This window comes from Balaenoptera acutorostrata, chromosome 11 (genome assembly GCF_949987535.1).
Source record: "Balaenoptera acutorostrata chromosome 11, mBalAcu1.1, whole genome shotgun sequence".
NCBI classification, from domain to species: Eukaryota; Metazoa; Chordata; class Mammalia; order Artiodactyla; family Balaenopteridae; genus Balaenoptera; species Balaenoptera acutorostrata.
In genome coordinates, this window is record NC_080074.1 from 63,667,386 (window position 1) to 63,690,591 (window position 23,206).

Sequence of the window (23,206 nt, forward strand, 5' to 3'; positions counted from 1 at the left end):
GAACCAATGCCTTGGGGCTGACAGAGCCGTTTGTTCTCACATAGGATCAAGACTCGTTTCTAGGCTAGGACCTTACATCTTTGCTGCCTTCAGGATCCGACTCGCTGCTAACGTCCTCGGTGTTGAGGTTCTCAAAATCAGACTCGCCTACCGCGATGGGCACTCTCACGGTCAGGTTGGGATTGTTGATGAAGGACATGTGGTCCTCATCAATGATGTACTTCTCCACGCTGCTGCCGATGCCGCTGGTTGTGCCATTGCCATTCTTCTGGAAGTCACCGTTCCGGTGGATGTCGGCGCCAGTGTGGTTGGCGATACAGTTGGCCTTCTTTTCGTACAGCTCATCCAGAGGTTTCACTTCATCGGCCTCGCGCTGCTTGAAGTGGGCCTGCATGAAGGCGCGCACTTTCAGTTTGGTCCAAGCCACGCCCTTCTTGATCCGGATTACTGAGATTTGCAGGTTGTTCATTTCCCCATCATCATCTGTGGCTGCCAAGTTGTCAGCACTGAAGGAGCTCAGGAGCAAGGCCAGAAACAGGTTCAGCACCTGTACCAGGAGCATTAGGAAAAAGGAGAGTGAATGTAGAATGGTATTGGGTAAAGGAATCCACTAAACTAGGGTTGCAAATTGGGAGCCCACAGACTTATGTGAAAGACTCAAGAGTTTCTATTGTGTTTCATTTGACCCACGGAGTGTTTTAAATGTCACTAGGTGGGCATTTTGTTTGGTTTTGGTTGTAATACAAGGAGTTTAGTACCCCTTTTCTTGGTTCTTTTGTAGTGTTATATACATATATATGTACTTCAAAACATACTGCTTTTCTTATAATCCGAGGAAGCAAAGGCTGTATCCATTTTGGGAGAAAATTCCCCAAAAATAAAAACAAAAAGGTGGGTATGGATTATTGGGGAGGATCAAAGAATGCATAGATGCCATGTGTTCATGAGCAGCAGATGTCCTGGAGGACCCAGGTTAGAAAAAAATTAGGCTTGGAGAGCCAGACTCTCATACCACAAATCTAGACGGTGGAACTGAAATATATTTGATGTCACCCTATTTTAAGAATTAATTTTCTTTGTTTTCCTAACATGTATCAAAATTAAGTAGCTCTAGCAAGACAGTGATGGTGACTTTTGTGTTCTATCATATATTGAAGTGTCAAGCCATCAGAAACAAGCTTTATTTATGTTGTTTTTTCCCCTTATTTCAGCACATTGGGCATTAAATTAATTATTTTTATTAAGACTTACTTTTGAAAAGTGAGAGAGATGTTCACTTCTTGATTTACACTTGGCCCTTACTTTGTCACACTTCTGAAGAAGAGTAAGGCATAGTTTTTCGGTGGAGATAATCATATGTGCAGAGTGGGAGAAATGGAAACAATATATGAACTATATGTATCAGGGTTACTGCGGCCATTTGCAGAATTACAAAGGAATATAGTCGGTAAAATGGGGGTCAGTTGCAGAGGGCTTTGAAGGTCAGGCTGAAAGATTTGAATTTTATTTAACTGGATTCACTATTGGTCCTTGAGCAAAGGAGTCACAGATGATGACAGAGATTTGAGAAAGTCATTCCTACTAGCTATGTACACAGGTCGTGGGGGGGGCGTTAGGGGGGACTAGGAATTAGGAGGCTGTTGCTTGCATGAACTGATGAGGGTCTGGATTAGGCTATAGTAACCTCAAACCTTAGCATGCAGAAGAATCTCCTGGGATGGGATGCTTGTTAAAAATAAGCATTTCCTTGGCCTCACCTGTAAGATTCTGATTCAGTAGATCTGATGTAAGGCCTGGGACTTGGCCTTTTTTAATGAGTGAAACTCAGGTGATTGTGATGAAGGTGGTCTTCCTCACACTTTTAGAAATAATAGATGGGTTGTAGAAATGGAAAGGAAGGAGCAGATCTCAGAAATACTATGAAGAAAGATGTAGGTATAGAAATGCTAAGAAGAAAGACATATGACAGACATCAGATATTTACTAGGAGTGGAGAGAAAAGTCAGAAAGACTTACAGATTACTAGAGACTACATGGGCAGAAGGACGGAGCCAAGGGGAACTGGGAAAGGTGTCATCAGAGGCAGAAATAATAGTGGATTCTGTCATGTGCTCAGGTATCTATAGCCAGTCATGGCGAGATGTCCCCGAGAAAACTGAGAAAAGGAGGCTAGAGAAACGGTAGGAGGTCAGGGCTGGTAATGTTGATCCCACTGCAGACCAGCAGGCAGTAGCTGTATTCACTGAAGCAGTGGAAAGACCAGGGGGATCAGGACTGAGGGGAAGGTGGCTGGGCATGGAGAATGGGAGCGATTAAGAAGCATTACAGTGTCTATTTTTATAGGTCCAGTGAAAGAATAGGGGGAGCATGGCTAGTTCAGAGGTTGGTGAGTAGGAACCCTCTACTGGCATGTGCTTCTCTATGGCAGAAAAAGGAAGAGACCTACTATGGATGCGCTTATAAGGGGTCATCTGAGTATGCCTTCTTCCAGCCCTCCTCGCTCTACACTTGCAAGTGGGCTTTGGCCTGATCTGAAAGATGAGTGCTTCTCAAACTTTAGCATGCACATGAATCACCTGGGGATCTCGTTACAAATGCAGATGCTAATTCAGTAGTTCTGGGGAGGGGTCTGAGATTCTGCATCTCTAGGACACTCTCAAACGATCTCATTGCTGCTAGTCCTCAGATGACACTTTGAGAAACAAGGTGTGAAGTCTCTGTTGGGGAATGTTCTATATACAGAGGCAGAAGACAGCAGGCAGACAGATCAGAGTAAAGCAAGAAAGTGATTTGCAATTTATACAAATCAGATAAAATCCTGGGATGGTTTAGATCCATGGTTCTCAATGGAGGGCAATTTTGACCCCTGAGGACAGTTGGCAATGTCTGAAGACATGTTTGGTTTTCACAACTTGGGATGGGAGTCACTACTGGACAGTAAAGAGTAGAGGCCAGGATACTGTAAACACACTACAACATGCAGGAAAGTTCCACAACAAATAATTATCTAGCCCCAAAGATCAATATTGTCAAGGTCGGGAAATTCTATTTTTTTTGTAGCAGAAAGAGCACAGACTTTGAAGTCAAGGATCTAATATAAGCCCTGACACTTATCAGCTGTGTGACTCTGGAAAAACGTCTTAACTTTGCTGAGTTTTGTTTCCACAACTATGAAAGAAGGTTGACAGATCATGGGGCTCATGACCTAGTAGGACTCTGAAAACAGCAGTCTCCTTTCCTTCATTTGTACCTTAGGGTTCTCGAGCCAAGAAAGAATAAAGACCAACACAGACATGGAAGGTAGTAGAAGGACTAAGCAGATTGGGCTTCTGGGTCAAGGGTAAGATGTTCAGAGCAAAGAACAAAAAGATCTACAAGTTAGTACTAACCACCAAGTTGCCAATAACCATGACCATCATGAAGACAATGAGGCACATGGCCTGGCCGGCCACCTCCATGCAGTCCCACATAGTCTCGATCCACTCCCCGCACAACACTCGAAAGACAATGAGGAAAGAATGAAAAAAGTCATGCATGTGCCAGCGAGGGAGTTCACAGTCCTGGTTGATCTTGCAGACACACTCTTTGTAGCTCTTTCCAAAGAGCTGCATTCCCACCACGGCAAAGATGAAAACAATAATGGCCAGCACCAGGGTCAGGTTGCCCAGGGCACCCACTGAATTTCCAATAATCTTGATCAGCATGTTCAGGGTGGGCCAGGATTTGGCCAGTTTGAAGACTCGGAGCTATGGAAAAAAAAAACCCAAACAAAACCCAAGTGAAACTCAATTCATTTATTCTTACCACATGGCTACAATAAAAACATATGAAATTACTAAGATCATCTTAACATTTATTGAGCACCCTTGGGAAATCCCCAGGACTTTCTAACAGTATCTTAGACAAAAATGAGAGAAACTGAGGCAAAGATGAAGGAAAACAGATTAACTGCACAGTAAGTGAAAGATTTAGAACTAAGAACCAAGAATACTGCCTCTAGTCCCCTGAATTAGTCTCTGGTCAATCTACCTTTTAAAAATCCATACCTGAAATAATCCTTTTCCCACTGATTTTCCCCTGACTTCTCAAGGGTCATATCAAGGAAAATGTGATTTGTAGTGAACCAAAAGGTCAGTTGGGTAAGGACGGTGAAAATAAATCATCTGTCTCTTTAAAAAAGCAAGCATTTAAAAATTCTACATACCTCTCTTTTTGCTTGCCAATAAATAATCAATCGCTGATATGAAACTTCGTGACATGCTTGGAATAACTTGGAGGAAAACCACAACCTCCAAGTAGGGGCAGTTCCAATATGTCAAATATCTTATGAAAAGGGACTATACTGATATTAGTTCAGAGGACAGAACTTTTGGTATCTGTCAATCACAAGATTTCTGTATTCTGTAATGAATGATTACAAGGTCTTGGCTAATAGCCTGAGAATTATAATGCATGAAGCCCATGAACAGAGATCATCATCATATGTCTTAAGTCAATAACTAACACGTGATGTAATAAGAATTCTGGTAGAAGGCAACAGCACTGATTAGGACTTTTTTTTTCCTATTGAAAACTTGAGTCTTCATACATTGTTAGTGGGACTGTCATTTGATGTAACCCTTGAGGAGGGCAATTTGGCATTATGTGGCAAAACCATCTGCAGATCTATCTCTGAGCAAGCAATTGCACGTTTAGAAGGTTAAACTTATTGTATTTAGGTTAATGGTGTATGGTAAATCTTTGTACTATCCTTTGATATAAAAATAAACCTCAATAAATCTAAAAAAAAAAGAAAACTTGAATCTTATCTGAGAGTTCCAAGATTTACCAGATGTTGCTCTGTGCATACTCCGGGTCTCTCATATTTTTTCCCTATTCTGACTGGCTTTTAATTTATCGAGTGTATTTAGTGGTAAGGCTTCTATCTCTTAATTCTTCATCTTATCTTCTAGATAATAAGAACTATTCTCAAAAAGTCTACTGTGGGCTGGATCCTAACCAAAGACCAGTAAGCAGAGGTTCCAGAAACTTGACAAATATTTGTGACTTGGATTCAGTGAGATTTCTGTTTTATGAACAGTTTCACTCTAATCCAATTCTATTTCTTAGATATGCTGAATATCCTGAAATCCTTTCAGTTGCAAGTGCTTAGGTATCTTCCCAATAAGGAGATGCTTTGTCTGATGCTTTGTCTGAGTGGGATACCTCCATGATAACTCAGCTTCTCAAGGGACTTAATCAGGACATCACTTATGCCTATGCATATGGGAAGCTATTTCGAGGATATCGTTAACTATTCTTTCAGAGGCATTTTAGTAATTTGAATACTAACTTCTTCAAATACATTTGAAAAATCTTTCTTAGCTAATGATGGATGTTCAACTACTAATTTCAATATAACTTTAAAAAACATTATTTTATTCTCATTTTTTGGAAGGGGTCACCATGATAGAAGAAATGAGTAGAGCCATCTTTGAAAAAGGAGAAATTCTTGCCATTTCAAGGAGATGTTCAGATAAAGAAAGAGGCTTACTAGCAAATCCAAATTTGACCTCAGAATAGCCCTTGGGAATCCTTCTTCTTCGTCTTTTAGATTAACCATTATTTTCTGAGGAACTTCATAAAATTGATTTCTGTTTGTTGACTGATTTTAACAACTACTTTCTATATTAGGTAGTTAGCAGAAAAGTTTTCAATATTTTAGTTGCTAAGCCAATAAACAGCCAACTGAAATTGGGAGTAGAATATAGCTAAGGATTTTTAAAAGTCATCAGATTAACTTATGCAAAACTCTTTCTAGTAGCTGCAAGATAGGAAATATAAAAAGAAATTGGAGAAATATGGAATACCAATCGGAAAGATCGCAGCACCGAAAGCCCCTCCACGTCTGCTAGACTCAGTTCCATTAAACTGAGGGAGACAATAAATCCATCAAAAATGTTCCAACCTTCTTGGAAATAATAGTAGGGATCCATGGCTATGAGCTTCAGGAACATTTCCGCTGTGAAAATTCCAGTGAAAACCTAAAGAGGGGAAGGCAGGGGGTTAAGAAAAAGGAAATAATAAAAAGAAAATGCCTTTATCATTATCTTTGAATATGGCATGTCCAAGAAGCCCCAAGCGCCAGCCTTGGCTAAATTCTGCATCTGAGGACAACAATACCTGGATGTCTCCTGACCAGTCCACGTGATGCAGGAAAGTCTTCTTATTTTCCTCTTGAATGAAGAGGAAATGTTCACATCTTTGTTGCCAGAACTACCCAATTCATATTGTTCAAACGTGCAGTTAAAAAATTATTCTAAGCAATTGAAAATATCACACAGGTGACTCCTAAAGGGTCAGCAGTCATTTGAATGTGTATGCCACGTTTGGGATGTTGGCCAAAAAAAAAGAAAAAAATCACTCGTGTTATAATTATATTTAAAAAATACAGTATTATTCCTGATTTGACATTATGTGTCTTCTCAAACGTCGACATATACTGCAGGCTTTCTTATTTTAAATGGTAAAAGCAACAGAACATTGCTAAAAGTGTGAAAAATACAGGAGAAACAGTCTCACCACCTTGCATACAACTATTATTTTAATGTACTCCTTTTCTTTTTTTTTCTTCAAATGCATATATATTTTGTCAGAGTTGTAAGCCACAGACTACATAATATTTTGGCTTTACACTTATCTTGACTTATCACGACTCATTTCACTTATCACGCATTTTTCATTTATCATGACTCCATTCATGTTGCAACACGGTCTTCGTAACTCTCACTTTTATTGCTTGTATAATATTCTATTGGGTAAATATATCCTCAAAGAACTTTCTTATTGTTGGAGACTTTGGTGCTTCCTTTTGATTTTTTCAATATGATAGTCAATAATGTAGTAATTGTTTTAGATTTGGAGCTTATTGGGTACAAGAATGACTTCTTCCCTGTGTTACCTGGCTCCCACTTTTCTGCCTTTCAGAGCACCTTGTGTTTCCCAATGCTTTCTGCATCCTTCCCAAGGCCTTAGTAACATAACATGCAAGGAGAAAGTAAAATCCCATGAACTCCAGTTTTGACAAGACCAATACCCTCATTCTAGCCTAAGCATGTAACATACGACTATTACTGAATATTCTGTTTTTGGAGGAGAAGACTTCATACGCAGCAGATTTAAAATTCATAGTAAGTTAATACTTGTAACCACTTCGTTACCAAGTTTACATATGAAGGAGTTTGAGGAAAACTTTGGAGATATGGTCTGAGGACAGAATTAAAAATAGTGAAAAATACTTAGATTACAGACACTGTCTTGAATACACTGAATTAATGTATAGCAATAAACAGAATGACTTGATGAAAACACAACAAAATGGATAAATGGGCTGGAAATTTTGGGGGTCCGTATACGTTTCTATGGTCCCCCATTTTTCTAAATTGAAGAGGCAGTACCCTAAAATTGAAAGAAAATATTCCCTGAAGAGATCTGGTTAAGTTAAATCAAAGTTCATAGTGCAAGCTAAGCGTATACAAATAGAATACCACTCTGCGTGAGGTCAGGAAAGTAGGGGCAGTGAATCAACTCCTGACACACACTTTACCCTTAGCATCAGCCCATCAAAGGTTTCTCTACATAGAAACATTAACCCACTTAACGCACACTAAGTAGAGACTGAATTTGCTGTCCCATTAGTTCTTGGTGAGCATACATTAAGTGCTCAGTAACAAGCAAGGGCTGACTGACCTCGGAATATCTATACTGTGGGAACTCTGGTTCCTGACAGAAGATCAATGACACAGTTATGTGGTGCTGCCTTTCAGTGGGATGAAAGGCCTCCAGGCGCCTGGTAGAAATGCCTGTGACAGAGGTCGGCACCCATGTTGTTTCAGCACATAGTGTGCTGCCCTTGTTTGGGGTTTGGGTGAAAATAAATTTGTAACTATTGGAAGGAATTAAATGGAGAAGAGTAGATTTAAGGTTATCCATTTGATGCCATTCTTCTTGGCACTGTGATATGCTTCTTGAGGAGAAAAAGGAACTACAAGGATTTTCTCGGTGGCGCAGTGGTTAAGAATCCGCCTGCTAATGCAGGGGACACGGGTCCGAGCCCTGGTCCAGGAAGATCCCACATGCCGCGGAGCAACTAAGCCTGTGCGCCACAACTACTGAGCCTGAGCTCTAGAGCCCGGGAGCCACAACTACTGAGCCCACGTGCCACAACTACTGAAGCCTGCACGCCTAGAGCCCGTGCTCCGCAACAAGAGAAGCCACCGCAATGAGAAGCCCATGCACCGTTACGAAGGGTAGCCCCTGCCCTCCGCAACTAGAGAAAGCCCGCGTGCAGCAACAAAGACCCAACACAGCCAAACATAAATAAATTAATTAATTTTTAAAAAAGGGAACTACAAGCAGCACATCAACTGTATATAAATGTCCCTCTTGTGAATGTCATCAAATATTCACCTAAGAATTTATGTTCTAGTGCAGCAGATCTCAAAGTGTAGTCAGGGATCCCTGGGGTCCCTAAGACCCTTTCAAGGGTCATGAAATCCTTTCCCTTTTCCAACTACACATCTGTGTGAGGCCAGGTTTTCGTCCTATACTTAACCAAAATAATATATCACAATGCATTAAATACAGAAGCAGGTAAGAGAATCTAGGTATCTTCTATCAAACCAGACATGAAAGAGATTTGCAAAAATGCCAAACAATGCCATTTTTTTCTCAGAAAATACAGTTTTTCCCCATAAAATGTTATTTATGTAATTGTATAATGGGTATATTATTGTGATTTTAAAATAAATATTTAAGATTTTTCTTGGTTTTAATTTCAAATATGGTCAATATCAAAAGATACAACTCTCATAAAAAAAAGCTCTTTAGCTCTTTTTAAGAGTATAAAGTGGTCCTAAGGCCAAAGAAAGATTGAGAATTCTGTTCTAATTGAATGTTCTGAATTCATGGTCAGCATATGTTTCAGGGGCCTACTGGACAGGCCCCTGGGCATAGGCCTGAGCATGTGTGATGCCAGCTCACCAGGCAAGGCCTACAGTGCCCTAAGATTGGGGTATTTCATTTGGGGCTGTGCCTGGGGCTTGGGAAGGGTGGGGAGAAGCAGCACATCTCCTCTGCCATAACTGCGTCTACAAAGCTAGGCTCATTTGGGAGCCACTGGGATTTGCATGCCCCTGTCTACGCCCAGAAGGAGGCTAATCAGCTGCTGTTCTGTAGTGGATCCTCTTCCAAAGTTAATGAAATTCAATTTGATAAAAGCCCTATGTACCACAATGGAGACATGAAAAAAGAATATGACCATGAAAAATAATGGATCCTCAGGAACTGAGTCACCCATTGGTCACAACTGAGTCAGGTGACCAACTTGGCTGGGTTTAGTACTGAGACTTGTCTGGTTTTAATACTGAAAGTCCTGCATCCTGGGTCGACAGGGTGATCAGCTTGAACTGGTATGCCCAGAACCGTCCCACGTTCAAAGTGAAAGTTCCACATCCTAGGAGCCCCCTCAGATCTGCGCTTACCCAACCAGGAGAAGACAGGCACAAAAACATTTAGCAGGTAGTAAGAATTTAAAAAGAGGTATGCGTGAGGGGCTACAGGGACACAGATAAAGAAAATTGAAAATCTGAAAAGAATTCCTTTTGGTTGAAAATCTAGCTAAGCTACAATTAAGAAACCATAATGGGCTTCCCTGGTGGTGCAGTGGTTGAGAGTCTGCCTGCCAATGCAGGGGACACGGGTTCGAGCCCTGGTCTGGGAAGATCCCACATGCCGCGGAGCGACTGGGCCCGTGAGCCACAAGTACTGAGCCTGCGCGTCTGGAGCCTGTGCTCTGCAACAAGAAAGGCCGCGACAGTGAGAGGCCCACGCACCGCGATGAAGAGCAGCCCCCACTCGCTGCAACTAGAGAAAGCCCTTGCACAGAAACGAAGGCCCAACACAGCCAAAAATAAATAAATAAATTAATTAATTAAAAAAAAAAAAGAAAAGAAACTATAACATTCATGTGTATTTGGTGAAGGATGAAAATAACTTCCCGTTTTTCCTTTTTTGCTTAGATTCTCAGAAATTCAACTTACATGTTAGGTTAAGCTTTTGCCCTTCCTTCCATACCCCCTCCCCGCCAAAAGCCCTTATCCACATGGAGGGGGATCTGGTGTCAGGAGCTGGAGCCCAAGCAGGACATCTGTGCAGGAGAGCAGCTTAGCATGGGCTATCAGAGCCGATGCAGGCCAAGGAGAGTGTCCACTCTGGGGGGGACAGCCCAGTGTCTGAGTGGGATAAGGAGGGTATTTGTGTAGAATGGCTGCCCAGCACAGGATGTTGAGGCCTAAGTGGGATGGGAGGGTGTCCACCCTGGAGGGGGTGGGGGACCCGCAGAGAGAGTTAGAGCTTAAGCAGGTGGAGACTGCAACCTCATGGGGAGGACAGCCTGGTGTGGGGTGTCAGAGCCTGAGTGGGCTGAAGAAGGCATCCATCCAGAGAGGTGGCCCAGTGAAGGGTGTCAGAGCCAAGCAGAGTGAGGAGGGTGTGGCCTGGCCTCTGGAGCTAGCTACAGAGCCGGGCGAGGAGAACTTCTGGGTGGAAGGACAGCCTGAGATGGGGGGAAAGTGTCCCTGCAGACGGGCAGCATGGAGTGGAGAGTCAGCGCCCGAGCAGGGCCAGGAAGGGTGGGCTGGCATGGGGTGCCCGAATCCGAGCAGGATGCTGAGAGCTTCTAGGTAGCGGAAGCCTGGTGTGGGGTGAGGAGGGGTCCATGCGGGGGGAAGGTCCACTATGAGGCGTTCACGTTCAAGTGGGGCACGGGAAACAAGGATGTGTGGGGTGGCCTGGCCGGGGATGACAGTGCCTGAGAAGTGTGAGGAGGGGTCCACGTGGAGGAGCTGCGTGGCTGCTGGAGAGCCCAGCATGGGGCGTCAGAGCCTGACCAGGGGGAGAGGACACCCACGCTGGAAGAGGTAACCATGGCTTTTTTTTTTAAATCAAATAAGGGAATATACTAAAGATGGTGGCAACCAGGTCTCTTTTCGTTGGAGAAGGAGTTATAAACATAGAAAGAGGAACACTAGAATGAATCCTGTAATGCTGGGTTAGAATAAGCAGTGAGCCCTGTACGGAGAGGGCCCAGTTGTGTATATTGCTTCAACAGATCTTGACTTCTAAATGTCAGTTTCCACTAAAACAACAAAGGGCTGCTTGAGAAATGGCTGATTCCAGACCTGAGACAGGAAAAATATAAAGTTAGCCTGGAATATTTCTGAGAAAGCAAGGAAGCAACGAGGATGTGTTGAAAGGACACGGAAGCCACCTTGAAGGGACTCCTACTGGCCAAATCGGGAATGGTTTAAACATCTAAGTACATGACAGTAATGGATTAAAACCCACTGAATAAGACTGAAAACCTTGAGTCCATACAGATATAAGTAAGTAAAGGAATAAATCAAAAGTTTAATGAAAAACAGGAAATTTAGATAGCTTCAAAGTGTCTTCCTCACAAACACTTATTAATTACAAATGGAAAAAGAGTAACTGTACAGGGGAGAAGCCTGGCAGAACCTCCTTAATCAAGTGATCAAGTGACCATAGGCAGAAACGGGACAAATGCAAATCATGTGCCACCTGGTAGATGTAATGAGAAGATGACAGTCTCGCTTGTGCAAAAGTCCCGCAAAAGTCCAGGAGAATGTACTTGTTTGTAAAAGCACACTACAGTATTTGGGGGTGACAGGCTGTGTCAGCAACTTCCTCTCAAAAAATAGTTTTTTACACTGTACTTGAAACTTTTCTGTAAGATTAAGATTGTTTAAAAAACCATGTTATAAACTCACTATTGTGTTCAAATGGTTACCAAAAAAAAGCAAGAGAAGAATCATTACGTTTATCTACTAAACAATACAAAAGTCAAGTAGCTTCCCTGGGTTCACTTTCCTCTATAAAACATGGAGGTTGGATCAAATTATCTTTACTCTTCCTCCTATTATGAACATTTTTTTCTTATGGGGAGGATGGAAGAGGCAGGGATTGCCAATTTACAGAATGCTGTTCTCATCTTCCCTCAAAAACATCTATCTGCACGTTTGTGGACAAACACAACTCAATTCACTGTCCCAGCTGTGGGAAAAGCCTCACCGTCCAACCACAAGAGAAGATCCTAGTCTATTTCACAAGCTAGTCCACCCATTTTTTTTTTGTTCTCTTATTCTCAGGTTCAGTCAAAGGCTGTATCCAAATCTCCAAGCCTTTGAAAATTCTCCTACTGAACTACACTCATACAGTTCCTAAGTATGGAGAGTACTTTTCACTAGTCCAAATACTTCTGTATAGGTTCTCATTTTTTCCTCCCAACTACTGATGACATGGTGTCATCCTCATTTTACAGATGTAAAACATTTCCGGACAGAAATCAATGGCTTATTTAAGGCTAATATGTCCAAAACAGAACTCCAGATTTTAAACTCCACCCCTGTTCCTTGCTCAGTCATCCCCATTTCCCCCTCGCTTACCAAACTTCCCCAATCTAGGCACCATTCCTGATTTCTTTCCCCTCAACCCTCATGTCCAATTCACTGGCCAGTCCAAAGTATCCTGAACCATTCACTGTTCTCCATCCCCACTGCTAATCAGACATTGCTTTTCCCTTGAAAACTCTGCCCCCGGAGTGCTTTCTCTTTTTAGAACTTGGTTCTGGTTGGCTTGGCTCAGGAAGTCCCCGAATATTAGCTGCTGACCTTCTCCTCTCTCCCTCTTCTTCAGTGATGATTCTGAGCAAAGTCTTCTGAATGCTCACGACTCTAATTTAGGTTCCCTTTTTTGGGGGGGGGGGCTGTGCTGTGCGGCATGCGGGATCTTAGTTCCCCAACCAGGGATGGAACCCGTGCCCCCTGCAGTGGAAGCAATGGAAGAGTGGAGTCTTAACCACCTGACCACCAGGGAAGTCCCCTCTAGATTTTCAAGAAGAGAAAAATAACGTTATTTTCTGGCCTGGTCTGAGGGCAATTCTGCTGGTAGTATGTGAAAAGGCCTCTCAAAATCCCTTGGAAATCAAGGACTGATTCTGTGAAAAGCAAGTAAAAGTAAAGACTTTGAGAAAAACAAAACACTGCAGGAAACACATCACTGCCACTACCATCAACAACAAAGTTGATCAAGTCATATTTCTCGTTACATAACTATTGGCTAATAAAATAAAGCTTATATTTATATGATATTGTTGATTGACTCAAAATGCTGCTTGATGGCCAAGCCCCAGGGTCGGCCAATCACACAGCAAGCCACCTTCAGAGGCCTTTCAGAGACAGTTAACAGATTTCCTGGATAGTCTATGAGGGTATCCTGTTTCAAGACTCTGGGTATTTCATTGAGCTGCACATCGCAGTAGTGAGTCTGAAGTGTGTCACTAACTCAGACATAAAGATTGGAAAGATTACAGTATCACCTTGGATGTGTACTAGGGAACATCAGCTGTAAGGACTAACCAGTGTGTGTTTTCCGAATCAGCAGTTAAAATGATATTATAACACTTTAATAGTATATTAGGACTTAAGGTAGAAACTCTGTGTGTGTGTGTGTGTGTGTGTGTGTGTGTGTGTGTGTGTGTGTAAGAGAGAGAGAGAGAGAGAGAGAAATACCAGGCAGAGATCATGCACAAATTAAATGGTAACAACTAGATCTGACATGCCTATAGTGCAACTCCTAAGGAATAATGCAGCCAGATGACCTAGAGGATTCTTTCCAACTAACTCTTTACAGTCGATCAAAATTCAATCAACTCCTGATTTTTGTACTAAAGAAGTAAAACAGAAAATCCCCAAATTATAACTACTTGACTTCACAATACATGACATAATCTATTTTTTAAAAACTGCATACTTATCTTCTAAATAATATAAATTAATCACTTACGCCAACGTTAAAATAAATTTGGCACAGATCAACTAATGGTAGAAACTGGACGACACTCAGAAGTTGGACAGGAGGGGAAACCAGCCTAGAATTTAAAACTTCCCGTGGACAGTCCCCATATGGATAATTAAGATATGACGGTGTGGGCAAATTTATCGTTAGATTTAACGCCCTGAAAGAGCTCCCCTATTTTGTGGTGGTTGTTACTGAAGGTGAAAGGGGAAGCGATTTGCTGGAGTAATGCAGGAAGTAATGTGAGAAACAGAATGAGACAGAAATCCACAAGTCCTTGGCTCAGGTTGCTGAAACCAACCCGCTGTACCATGCCTCCCATTCTGTCACCAACAGCTCCTAAATGACGTCTTCAAAGTTCTGCAGAAAGAGGAAACAGCCAAGGGATCACAAGCGAGCAGAAGCGGCGGGGCTGCGGCATATGTGGAAGCATTTGTATTCCAATTAACTATTACTTTCTTTTCAACTAAACTCCAGCTTTCAGTCTCAGAAACAAAATTCCTACAGGCAAAACCCGTTCAGATGGTCAAATCAGGAGGCCGTGCTCCATCTTACCAGATTTCCTACAGCCAAGACATGTTCAAACTGTGGCGTCATAGGATGGTGCTCCATTGCCATAAACAGTGTATTCAGGACAATGCAGATGGTGATGGCCAAGTCCACAAAAGGGTCCATGACGATCAAGTTTACAATCTCTTTCAGCTTTATCCAGTAGGGGTGACACTCCCAGATGAGGAAAGTGTTGGCAAATTTATACCAGCACGGCGGGCACTTTCTCTGAGACTCCTCCAGCTCTGTAGTGAGTAAAGAACAAAGGTAGCCCCCTCAGTCCTGGGATGAAAACAAAAGGGTTGGACTTGGTGGGTATCACTGCTATTAACACAAGAAGGAAGGTGGCCAGGGAGTGCTGACTTTCCTGAGAGCTTCCCTCAGTTTTCCCTCTCTTGAAGGCAGAGAGGAGGCATGACCAGTGCCAGGTCACATCCCAGTTAACAAGGATCTAGTTATAAACAAAACTCAATCCACCCGTTTGGGAAGCATAGCAACCCTGGTTCAACTGGCTTCCACACTCACAAGTGTATGATCTCAGGCAAGGTACTGCGTCCTCTACGCTTCCGTTGCCTCATCTAAAAGGACACTGACTTTCAGGCTATAGGACTAAATGAATCCTATAATCCTCCTCCTTTGCTTACAGATTAAGTGGTTGATAGCAGACAGCACAGGGCCTGGCACAAGGTAAGTCCTCAATAAACGGTAGATATTTTATTACACATGGTATCATTAAACTATTTATTATCAGAGAAGCAGTCAAAAGCACACACACTGAAGCCAGACATATATGGGCGTAACCAGCTCAGGCAATTGCTAACTGTGGGCCCTTGAGTAAATTACTTCAGTTTGCTGCGACAATTAAATGAGCTAAAACATATATAAAGTGCCTCAGAACACCCTAGCATACAGCAAGTGCTATGAAAGCATTTGCTATTGTTGTTTATTTTCTTTACAGCAGAACCAGCATTGTCAACCTAGCCACCACGTGGACCATCTGTCTTAGGTTCCCAAAGATGTACGAGTTCACAATGTGAGTTCGCAATGCAGTCAGGAACAGAGGTTGCATTCCTTCCCCTTTGCTCCTTCCTTCCTCTTTCTCATCTCTGCTCTTCTCTCTTTCTCCTTCTCTTGCCCTTTCACCCTTTCCCACTCTCATCCTTTCTTTCTCTATCTTCTTCGTCTCCCCGTCCCTCAGTCCTTTCTTCCTTCCTTTTTGTTTCTCTCTTCTTTTGTCTTCTCCTCTTCGTCTCTTTAGTCTGTCCCTCTTTTAAAAGCAGGACGCATTTTTTCAAACAAGATCTCATGTGACCCCCAATATGTAAAATAGACAAACCAGGAGCTGCTCTAGTTTAGGCAGGAAGAGGAGCTTGGAGTCCAGGGCAATCCAAGTCTTCCTTCCCTGAGGTACTTCCCCAGGGTCCTAGGACTCTGACAAACCCAGACTGACAATCACTGGACTCGATGAGCTCTAAGGTCGTTTACAAAGCAAAGATTAGAAAGGACAATTAGACACTAAAGGCGGAGAGCCATTCAGCTCCAACAATCTAGGCGTGAGGCCCTCGGTAACAAAGCCCTCCTCAAATTAAGTATGAAATATAATAGCTAGCATCACAAAAGTCCAAGGACCTTGATCTGGAAGGATGTTCTTGAAGAGGTGTAACTTTGAAAACCCGTCAGCATGATAATCCTTAGAGGCCAGGTCTTGGCTCTGTGGGGTTGGATATAACTGCATCCGCTACCACCCTGACCGCACTCAAATCCACTAACAAAATCAAATCATTCAGGGAATAGAAAAAAAGTTTCCCAACATTTCACGAAGAGCAAGATGGCTGCTTTAAATCAGTCTACTTTCCCTTTTTCCAACCAGCCGGATGGTGCCCATGGTGATGGCTTTATTTTAGATGGGGTGCTTTGGTTGGGCTTCTAATTGGCTCCCTGGTTGCTAAGAAAATGGTTGCCTTGGTTTTTCAGATTTAAGGGCCACAGTAAGCGACACGTGGGAGTTTGCGTGGGAAAGGAAGTCTGTGAAGAAAATTTGCTTTGGTTTCTTCCTCATAGAACTCCCTCCCTTCCCAAGGTAAATTTAGTCTTCTTCCCAAAAAAGAAAATTGAAAAGGTTCTCTTATTTCCATAAATTCTTATAGTACATATTTGGAAATCTGGTTCCGTTCCTTTTTTTATCTCCTCCTTTCTCCAAATGTCTGCTGTTCACCTGCACATGGAGGTTGAAGCAGCGGACTGTTCACGTTTCTAACAGTTGACACAATTGTAACGTTTTACAATGAACTAGGCTCCAAGTCCTTGCCAGACAGACAAGGGTAGGGTTTCCCTACCCTATGGGGCACCAAAAAGGGATACTAGATATCTAGTATCCTTCCCATTTACTGAGAGGGGAAGATCCTCAGGATACTCGTTTCCGTTCCACAAAAACTAAGATAATGTGGAGCTTTAGGAGCTAGAAGAGATCAGTTAGGTGAATAAGGAGGTTTATAAAGAGACTCACAACTCTGCACACCGTTACTGGCCCTACACACCCGGAACAGCAAACTCTGGGCGAATGTGTTAACATATGGGGGTGAGATGTCCAAAAGTTTGTGGGGCTCCCCTTAGTTTGCTCCTGGACATTTTCAGAGAGAACCTTGGGGGCACTGGGAATTGTAGTCTCAACCTTGGGGGCACTGGGAATTGTTTTCAGAGAGGGCCTCATGATTCCTCCAAGATGGTGGCCTTTGTAGACCAGGAGGTTTCTGAAGGCCAGGGCTTCTCCCAGGTCAATTCAACAGCGTGCTAGGCACTGGGACTACGTTGATGAACAAGAGTCGCCACCCTCACAGAGCTTATAGACGCACCTGGAAAGGCAGATACCAGGTAAGTAACTGCACTGACACTTTTGAAACTGTTTCACCAGAGAATCAATAATGCTAAATACCATCACTGCTTCCTCATTCTTACTTCAACCCTCTCCCCTTCTCCCATAGCTTTACTGCTTTGAGCAGAAGTAAGACCACATTACTCTCTGCCGACACCCCATGCCCCGTCCTCTGAAATATCCCCAAAGCTTATGGCTCTGCTGATTGTGAATTCCGCTGAGTTTATTGGATCCTGGTGAGCATGCTCGCAATAGGATAGGGGTGAGGCAGAGCAGGCAGGATTATCTCATTATTTACAGGATTCTGGAATTCTCCACTGTGGTTTCTAAACCATTAGATAAGAAGCCTGCTTCTTTGGATTAAAATAATGTCAGAGTTTCCTAACTGAAGGCTGAAAAGCAGAAACAATTATTCATTCAATGCTGGCTTTCCATGTTGTAGCAATTGTTAAATACAGAGGGAACAGTGGTTAAATAGGAATGGATCTTTCTTAATGTCCTTTAATTCTCTCACATCATTCAGCTCCAGCCATGCACCGTCCTTTGATTACAGCAGTTCTGTCTCATCAGCTTTAGCAAAGGGAGATAGGATGGGAGGATGTGTGAGCAGCGAAAGGCAGGACAGGTACTAAGGCCTCCGAAAGGAATCCTGCAGCCCCAGTACTCCTCCCCAGTTCCAAGCACAACAAAATTCAGTTCAGTACACATCTTTTGAGCATCTACTTTTGCCAGACCCTGCGCTAGGCCACCGAGGTAACCAATAAATCACTGTTGCGTTGCATGGATAGTTCTCCTGCCCTGATGTTTTTACCAGGAATAAAATAGGCCTGTTGGAGGTTGTTCGTTTTTCTTTCTCAACTGCTACAGATACTCAGAGAAATCTTGTCTTGGTCTCCAAGTGAAGAATAAAATTTGCTAAGGTTCTTAAGCTAATATTGATATATCTTACCTTGGAATTCTTATGATCTGCAGTTACTTACCTGTTATCTCAAAGTATAAACTATAAAGCTTAAAGATGTTCTATCAGACAATGACCTCAGTGGGAATTAAAGAAAACACGACTAAATGAAGCTGTTCAGGAGCTGAAAAGTAGTTAGTTCAGTATTCTTCTTACGTGATACATTCTCAAGATTAGTCTAGGTTTAGTCTAACTCCTTGCCCATATGTGCAGATGTGAGTATTCCAGGGGAGTTTCGGGTTCCCTTCTAGGGATTCTCAGGGACTCTGATTATTCCTGGGTTAGCCTGGGTGCGTGGATTCTGAAGAACGGCAATCAGGAGCAGCACGGGTCTATAATGGGACAACTCAGCTACATCAACACGAATCAGATGAAGAAGCAGCATGCAGAATCAATCAGAATCTTGTGAGAGAAAACCTGGTCACTGAATCTACCGCCAAAGAAGCCAAGAGGAGCCTGGAATACAGGCCGCAGTCGGACAGAAAGCAGACACTTGCGAGGGAACTGCAGTGTCGTGGGAAATCCTCAGCTGCTCCTCAGCAAGCCAGGCTGTGTCACAGAGGAGCCACCTGCTACCAAGTTCAGGCTCTGACGGCTACGCCGCTGCAGGCACGCTATGATTCTACAGTGGCTGCCCTTCCCCTGGGCACAGAGCGCCAGCGTTAGAGGGGTTTCAGCTTACCTGTTCACACGCGCAATATATTTATGGATATATGGGGGTGTTTCAAGCGAGGCAGAATTAGGTATAATCACAACGCACGGCACATTTGTCCTTAAGGGAAAACCAAAAGATCTGTAAGTAGCTAAAAAGGAAAAGAGGAAGGTGAGTTTTGCGGTCGAGGGCACGAGGGGGGGTTCCATCATGTTCTATCATCACAGTTCTTCCGTCTCTGTTCCTCTCTGCCTCACGTCACCCTATTGGCTCCTCATGGTGATGATTACAGAGACTTCTTGAGGTCCTCTAGCTCACTCTTGTGTTGTTCCTTCATACTTCTTACCTATCTGTGTACAGTGCTGGCAGCGGCTTTGAAGTCCTTCCTGGATTCTCCGCATGCAGATCTGAAATGCCGGTTTCTATAACCAGCAGACTCTATTCCTAAAGCTCAGAGACAATTTTTGCAAAACTCAGACCAAGGGACTATATTTATATTATCATGCACACTACATATTTATAGCTCAGCAGCTTGGACCAACATCACAAGGCACATACCTTCTACCAGTGTATTTGTAACAACGCTCAATATACTGTTGATCCTGTCCTTCCGCCCATAGGAGGCCAATTGGTCCATGGAAACTAGGAGAGATCCAGGGCCTTTCTTCTTAATTTCCACCTCGGTTGTAGCCTGAAAAAAACAGCAAGTGGGGTGAGTAAAGGCTTATAAATGTTAAGGCTGGGCCTTACCGGATATAGTCTGGAGTGAGCGAGAACATATGCTCTTCCTTAGATCTTTTTACTTTGATCCTACAATCCTATTCACCTCAAGAAGTAGAATGAAACGAGCTGGCCATGGATCATCCTTAGTTCCGCAGATGACAAGACCAAGTCGTTTAAGTGTGCATAAAATCTACAATGAACCCAAGAGTCTGGCTGGGATCCAAATACCTCATCTGCTCAATGTAAGCATAGAGTAGAAAGACCAGATCCCCTGGGAAAATGCCATCAGGAGTAGACCCTGAGTTCTCCTGTCCTCCTCTCATATCCACAGCATTTGGCTAGAATTGGACCACATGATAAAATAAGTCAAATTCACCTGTACGTGAAATTTCATGAAGGTCCAGGTCCCTGATCACACTGAGTATTACAGACACAGTTTCCTTCACTTGTAGGAGAACCATCATTCTACCAAACTGTCACTTCCAAATGTCAAACCTGGGCCTAACTGGACATTAGCAAGTAGAAGTTCTACTCCAAATCTCCTCCAAGCCACTGCAAACAAGAGTGGTAGGTTTTGCCATCTTAATTAAACACATTGCCTCATATGTCTTTTTACATTTATCTTGTCTTTTTACATTTTTATTTTATGAGTTAACCTGAAATTTTCAAATTCCCAACCAAATAAAAAGGGCAGAAAACACCATCAGACTGTTAAACAAAATATTTTTACACGCTCCTCCTTGGGCAATACCAGTATGGTAGATTACGGCAAAGGGTCTCTGAATGTCCCTTGCTTGCGCTGTTTGTGCCAACCTGAATATTCTACATCAGATCAGGCTTTATGGGGTGGCTTAAAACGTAGCTTTCTAGTAACCATGCTGTCCACTGTAACACGTCATCCATATAAACTTAGCTGCTCCTTCCGTGTGAAGGTAAGAGGACAGAGACAGTCACCACAGGACAGGGAAGACATGTGTTTGTATGAAGCTAGAGAAGTATCTGTCTGATCAGTGACAGAAAGTTTTGAAAAGAAAATAATCGTCTCTGGAGAGTTACATCAGAAAGCCTTTCTATTCTTACATATGTTTAGATTTTAAGAACTGTACTGAAGAAAGTTCCTGGCAGATTACAATTTATCCCATCATAGTGTTTTATCAAATAGTTGCACTGATTCAGAGATTTGGTTTACCTTAGGGTTTTGTTTTGTTTGTTTGGCAGAGCTACAGAAGAAATGGAAAAGAAAAAGAACTGGTTTCCTTGGGTATTCCTGGATGCATTACTGTACAAACATCTGTATTTGTAAGAATGACTTAACCATTAGCTCAGGTCATGATACGGTATATTTCTTTGAGAAATCACTTTTTGCTACAATTCCCAGCCTGATATTCATGACATTTAATAAATGAGATTAAACTACTATATTTAGGGGCTTCCCTGGTGGCGCAGTGGTTGAGAATCCGCCTGCCAATGCAGGGGACACGGGTTCGAGCCCTGGTCCCGGAAGATCCCACATGCCGCGGAGCAGCTGGGCCCGTGAGCCACAATTACTGAGCCTGCGCATCTGGAGCCTGTGCTCCGCAACAAGAGAGGCCGTGATAGTGAGAGGCCCACGCACTGCGATGAAGAGTGGCCCCCACTTGCCGCAACTGGAGAAAGCCCTCGCACAGGAACTAAGACCCAACACAGCCATAAATAAATAAATAAATAAAATTAAAAAAAAAAAAACTACTATATTTAAAAAATGACAGGACTTCCCTGGTAGCACAGTGGTTAAGAATCCGCCTGCCAGTGCAGGGGACACGGGTTCAAGCCCCGGTCCGGGAAGATCCCACATGCCGTGGAGCAACTAAGTCCAAGCACCGCAACTACTGAGCCTGTGCTCTGGAGCCTGCGAGCCACAACTACTGAGCCCACGTGCCACAACTACTGAAGCCCACGTGCCTAGAGCCCGTGCTCCACAACAAAGAGAAGCCACTGCAATGAGAAGCCTGCACACCGCAACAAAGAGTAGCCCCCGCTCATTGCAACTAGAGAAAGCCCGCGTGCAGCAACGAAGACCCAATGCAGCCAAAAATAAATATAAATAAATAAATAAATAAATAAATATATTAAAAAAATGACAATCATCTAAAATGAACACAGAAGTCCCTATACAATGGACATTCTTATTTCTGACATTTATTGATTCTAGATTTTTATTGAACTGCCCTTCTGCAAATCTACAATAGATAGATTTTATAATGCTGACCCCCGAGGTACTGGAAGATCTAATGGACTGGCTGGTTCATCAAAGAAGGATGAAACTGCACTTAATATGGCTTTGGTATTAGTGTAGCTTACTGTCTTCTGGGCATGCTGGATATAATAAGATATAAATTCTTCAGGCTTTAATAACACCAACCTTAAAAAACAAAATTAATGAAAATGCTATCTAAAAAGACCTAGTCAAATCATTATATTATCATTTGTTGACACCTATTCAAAAGATAAAACAATTTTTAGCTTGGATAAAAAAATCCACAAAAATTAAAGAAAAATTTATCCCCAAACTTAATATTAAGATGGAACAATTACTATTTATCTCTTTCTATGTAAAATGAAAGTAAACTATAGCAAGGCTATGTGGAGACAACTTCTGAAATATTAAAATTTGTTCCATAATCCATAATGTGTTATAGAACTATAATCTATACTGTACAATTGCTTAAATTTTAAAAAAGAAACAAATGAAAGAAGGTGCTGAGAAATGAACATTTCAAAGCCCATAGTTAGGAAATTTTAGAAGGTAAAAAGAGAAATCCATTAATTATCTTTTTACAAAGGCAAGAGCATTTAGCATAGATCCAAATAACTGGTTCCATCAAATGTCTTGGTAATAATAAGATATCCAGAAAAATTCCCACATATTTGTAAATTAAACAACAGACTTCTAAAGATCTGTGAATCAAAGAGGTTTGCACAGGGAAATTTAAAAAATACTTTAACTGATGACAATGAAAACACAATATATCAAGATTTATGGGATGAAGCTAAAGAAATGGTTAGAGAAAATTTTACAGCTTTAATGTTTATATTAGAAAATAAAAAAAGCTATAAGATCAATGCTCGAAGCTTCTGCCTTAAGAAACTAGAAAAAGAGGATCAAATTAAGCCATAGGTAAGTATATGAAAGGAAATAATAAGAATGGAAATTAATGAATTAGTAAATGGACAAACAATAGACAATCAAAAAAGGTCAAATGCTGGTTCTTTAAAAAGATTAATAAAATTGATAATTCCCCAGGCAAGATTGATCAAGAAAAAAAAATAGAGAAAACACAAATTATAATTTTCAGGAGTGAAAAAACAGGATATCACTATAAATCCTATAGACGTTATTAAGATAATAAGGGTATGTTGTGAATAACTTTATGCCATTTCATCTTGGATGAAATAGACAAACATATCCAAACACAACTTATAAAAACTGACATAAGAAGAAATAGAAAATCTAAATAGCCCATATTAATTCAAGAAATTATAATAAAAAATCTTATCA

The 23,206-nt window shown here is 42.1% G+C and overlaps 1 protein-coding gene across 5 annotated transcripts in view; it reads right to left on the bottom strand.

Moving 5' to 3' along the window:
- Positions 1-23,206, bottom strand: part of SCN8A (sodium voltage-gated channel alpha subunit 8) — a 188,350-nt gene that overhangs the window by 32,490 nt on the left and 132,654 nt on the right. For 3 of the 5 annotated variants that reach the window (XM_057557189.1, XM_057557187.1, XM_057557188.1), the window contains exons 10-15: positions 19,504-19,636; positions 14,470-14,708; positions 5,850-6,023; positions 3,390-3,746; positions 1,252-1,314; positions 77-547 (exon numbers count right to left, since the gene is read on the bottom strand). In XM_057557189.1, coding sequence (XP_057413172.1) covers positions 77-547; positions 1,252-1,314; positions 3,390-3,746; positions 5,850-6,023; positions 14,470-14,708; positions 19,504-19,636 — 1,437 coding nt within the window. The remainder of the gene's footprint in view (positions 1-76; positions 548-1,251; positions 1,315-3,389; positions 3,747-5,849; positions 6,024-14,469; positions 14,709-19,503; positions 19,637-23,206) is intronic. The other 2 variants (XM_057557190.1, XM_057557191.1) reach the window with 1 other exon arrangement.